Here is a 2,922-nt window from a genome sequence, read left to right as displayed (position 1 = left end):
ATTAATCAATAACTTGCATCCTCAATTTATACAGGAATGAAATTAATTTATATCTTCTCATATTTATGTAATTAATGATTTGGCCGATTAATCGAAAAAATCAGACAGATTAATCGATTATTGAAATAATCTTTAGTTGCAGCCCTAGACTTCTGGTGATAATTCTCACAGCTCTTTTCTGTAAAATATGAATAGGGTTTGTTATTGTTTTACATGATTTTTCCCCAAACATCAATACAGTAGATTAAGTGTGGAACAATTATTGTTTTATATAATTTAAACAAATCTTTATCATTAAATAAATCCTTTACTTTGTATAATACTGAAATGGATTTTGTTATTTTTGTTCTTAAATGATTTATATGAGGTCTCCATGTCTGTTTTTCATGAAAAGCTGTGAAATTATTTTGATTTTATTCAAATCAAAAGAATCTGCACAGGGGAGGAACCACAGACCCCCCGCCGATCAATCACTTGGTCGGCCCCCTACTTCTTTAAAATAGCCCCCTATTTGTGACAGTTCAGATGATCCGACCCGTGGAGGTGTTACCTCTGAGGAGGACGTCCAACATGGACACACTGATGTCCTTGGAGCTCCTCTCCTTGTTCTCCACAGAGTGACAGAGCTTCCTGGCTGCCTGCACGATGCTGTGTTTTCCATCTTCAGGAGACAACACCTTCACCGTGGACCTGCACGACACAACTGACACACACACAGTCACTGTTACAGCTTCCTGTCCCTGTGTGTGTTAAATAAACAAACATTAGAGTTGCGTGATGTATCAGCGTGTGAAACAGTCACCTTCATGTCCTGTGATGTAAATTAAATCAACGTGTCATCTCGAAACCAAACCACAGAAGTCACTGCACTAAACGGTTGCATGTTGCAGCTTTTATTTTGACGGGTTGTTTTGTGTTAAAAAAAAGCTACAACTTTAATGTTATTGTGAAACTTCTGGAACAATAGTGAGGTTTTTCAGAGAAGTGTTGTTGAATTCTCCAGCTGTGGAGGAAGACGAAGAGGATCTTAATGAAAACAAGGAAGATGAGAAACTGTTAGCATGAATGCTAATGTTAAAGGAAACACGTTGGGTTTGTTTATTGGTTTTAAAAAAAGCAATTTATGTGCACATGACAGAAGGAAACATGTCCTCTGGTCCTCAGCACAAGAAAACATAAGAATAACTCAAATATAGACAAACATACTGTAACACGAACAAAAAGAGGCTGAAGCTTTTTTTAGGCAGACCAATAGACAGATTATTGCAGTAATCAAGATGACAAAAAATAAAAGCATGAATGGGTGATTTACTATCTGCAAATGAGATAAATGATCTTAATTTGGGAATATTTCTGATGTGATAGATGTCAGTTTTAATACTATTATTAAAATGTTTAGTGAAGCTCAGATCCGAATCTAGAAGCACCCCAAGGTTTCTGGCCTCATGGGAGCAAGTAAAACCTTAAGAATTAAGAACTTTAATTACAGGGTCTCTATGAGCCTTAGGGCCCAAAACCAACACCTCAGTTTTATTATTGTTTAACTATAAAAAATTAACGGACATCCAGACCTTAATATCAGTGAGACAAGAATTTAGGATGTTTAGAGCCGATAGATCTGAAGGATCAATAGATAAATATATTTGGGTATCATCTGCATAAAAGTAGAAAGAGACATTATATTTGCGAATGATTTGACCAAGAGTTAACATGTAAATAGAAAATAGCAGTGGGCCAAGAATTGAACCTTGTGGAACGCCACACTTAAGTTTTACCAGTTCAAAAGAACTGTTACCAATTGATACACAGAAGAACCTATCATTTAAATAAGATTTAAACCAGTTCAGAGCAAATATATAAATTAACCAACAATGTGACAGTTAGTTTGGACATCAACTCTTGGCTAAAAACAATATTTAGCTTTTTTATTTGACTCATCCTTTGTCAGCACAAGCTTTGATGAAAAACTCAAAAGAATATTTAATAAAATGGTAAAAGAACAGAACTTTAGGCTCATTGTGGTCAGTCCTACGTGTCTCTGATGGACTGGTTAACAGTCCAGAGTGGACTCTAGAGTTGCACAATATCAGATAAACTTTTTATGGGTGATATTATTGTTTAATGATGACAACAAATGTAATAAAACCACATTTTCCTCTCTGTGTGTTCTGTCATCATCATCATCATCATCATCATCATCATCATCATCATCATCATCATCATCATCTAAACTAGGTGTGAACATGGTCCTCATACTGTCCTATGATTTAATAATCAGAGCCAGTTATCATCCAGCCTGTGAAAGGCCAATAAGAACCAGTCCAATGGAGAAGTGACTTTTTTAAACTTCTTTTTCATGTCAACATGATGTTTTCTTTACTCAAGATAGAATTAATCAGTTTTTATAAAACACCAACTCCAAGAAGCCTGGATCAAATTAATGACACCAGAGAACGCTGTAACTTCTTACCGAACTGCTGGTGTTCGTCTCGGCTGTTGTTCAACAGCTCCACATCACATCTGGATTCATCCACACCCAGCAGACTGTGGTACTGCCTCAGGATTTCCTCCTGCAGACGGGCCGAGTTCTTCTGAAAAACACCTGAGGAAAACATACAAAGTCAGCTCACTTGTACACAGAAAAATAAAACACACAACTGTGGCTCAGAGCTGCTGCTCCTCCTCATCGAAAGGAGTCAGCTGAGGTGGTTCATCTTATTAGGAGAGAACTGAAAGGACTCAGTGGTGGGATTATCTTGAATGGGAGCTCCTCCGGGTTCCTCAGGACAATCTGGAAAGTGTCGCTGGGGAGAGGAAGGTCCGGATTTCATTAAAAGGATTCCAAAATCAAAGTTACCCATGTTTCATGCTGAGATTGAGAATACTAACTGGAATGAGGGGATTTCTCTGTCAAATCCAAAT

General features: G+C 37.2%; 1 protein-coding gene across 1 annotated transcript in view; it reads right to left on the bottom strand.

The window, feature by feature from the left end:
• Nucleotides 1-550: 550 nt before the first annotated feature.
• Nucleotides 551-2,922, bottom strand: part of nus1 (NUS1 dehydrodolichyl diphosphate synthase subunit) — a gene marked incomplete at its 3' end in the record, with an annotated part of 8,591 nt that continues 6,219 nt past the window's right edge. Inside the window, 2 exon segments of the mRNA XM_014009494.1 lie at nucleotides 551-703; nucleotides 2,471-2,602. Of these exon segments, the coding sequence (XP_013864948.1) occupies nucleotides 551-703; nucleotides 2,471-2,602 (285 nt within the window).

The sequence above is a fragment of the Austrofundulus limnaeus genome, unplaced genomic scaffold, assembly GCF_001266775.1.
Source record: "Austrofundulus limnaeus strain Quisiro unplaced genomic scaffold, Austrofundulus_limnaeus-1.0 Scaffold58, whole genome shotgun sequence".
In the NCBI taxonomy this organism is placed as follows: Eukaryota; Metazoa; Chordata; class Actinopteri; order Cyprinodontiformes; family Rivulidae; genus Austrofundulus; species Austrofundulus limnaeus.
This window is presented reverse-complemented; position numbering and strand designations above follow the sequence as displayed.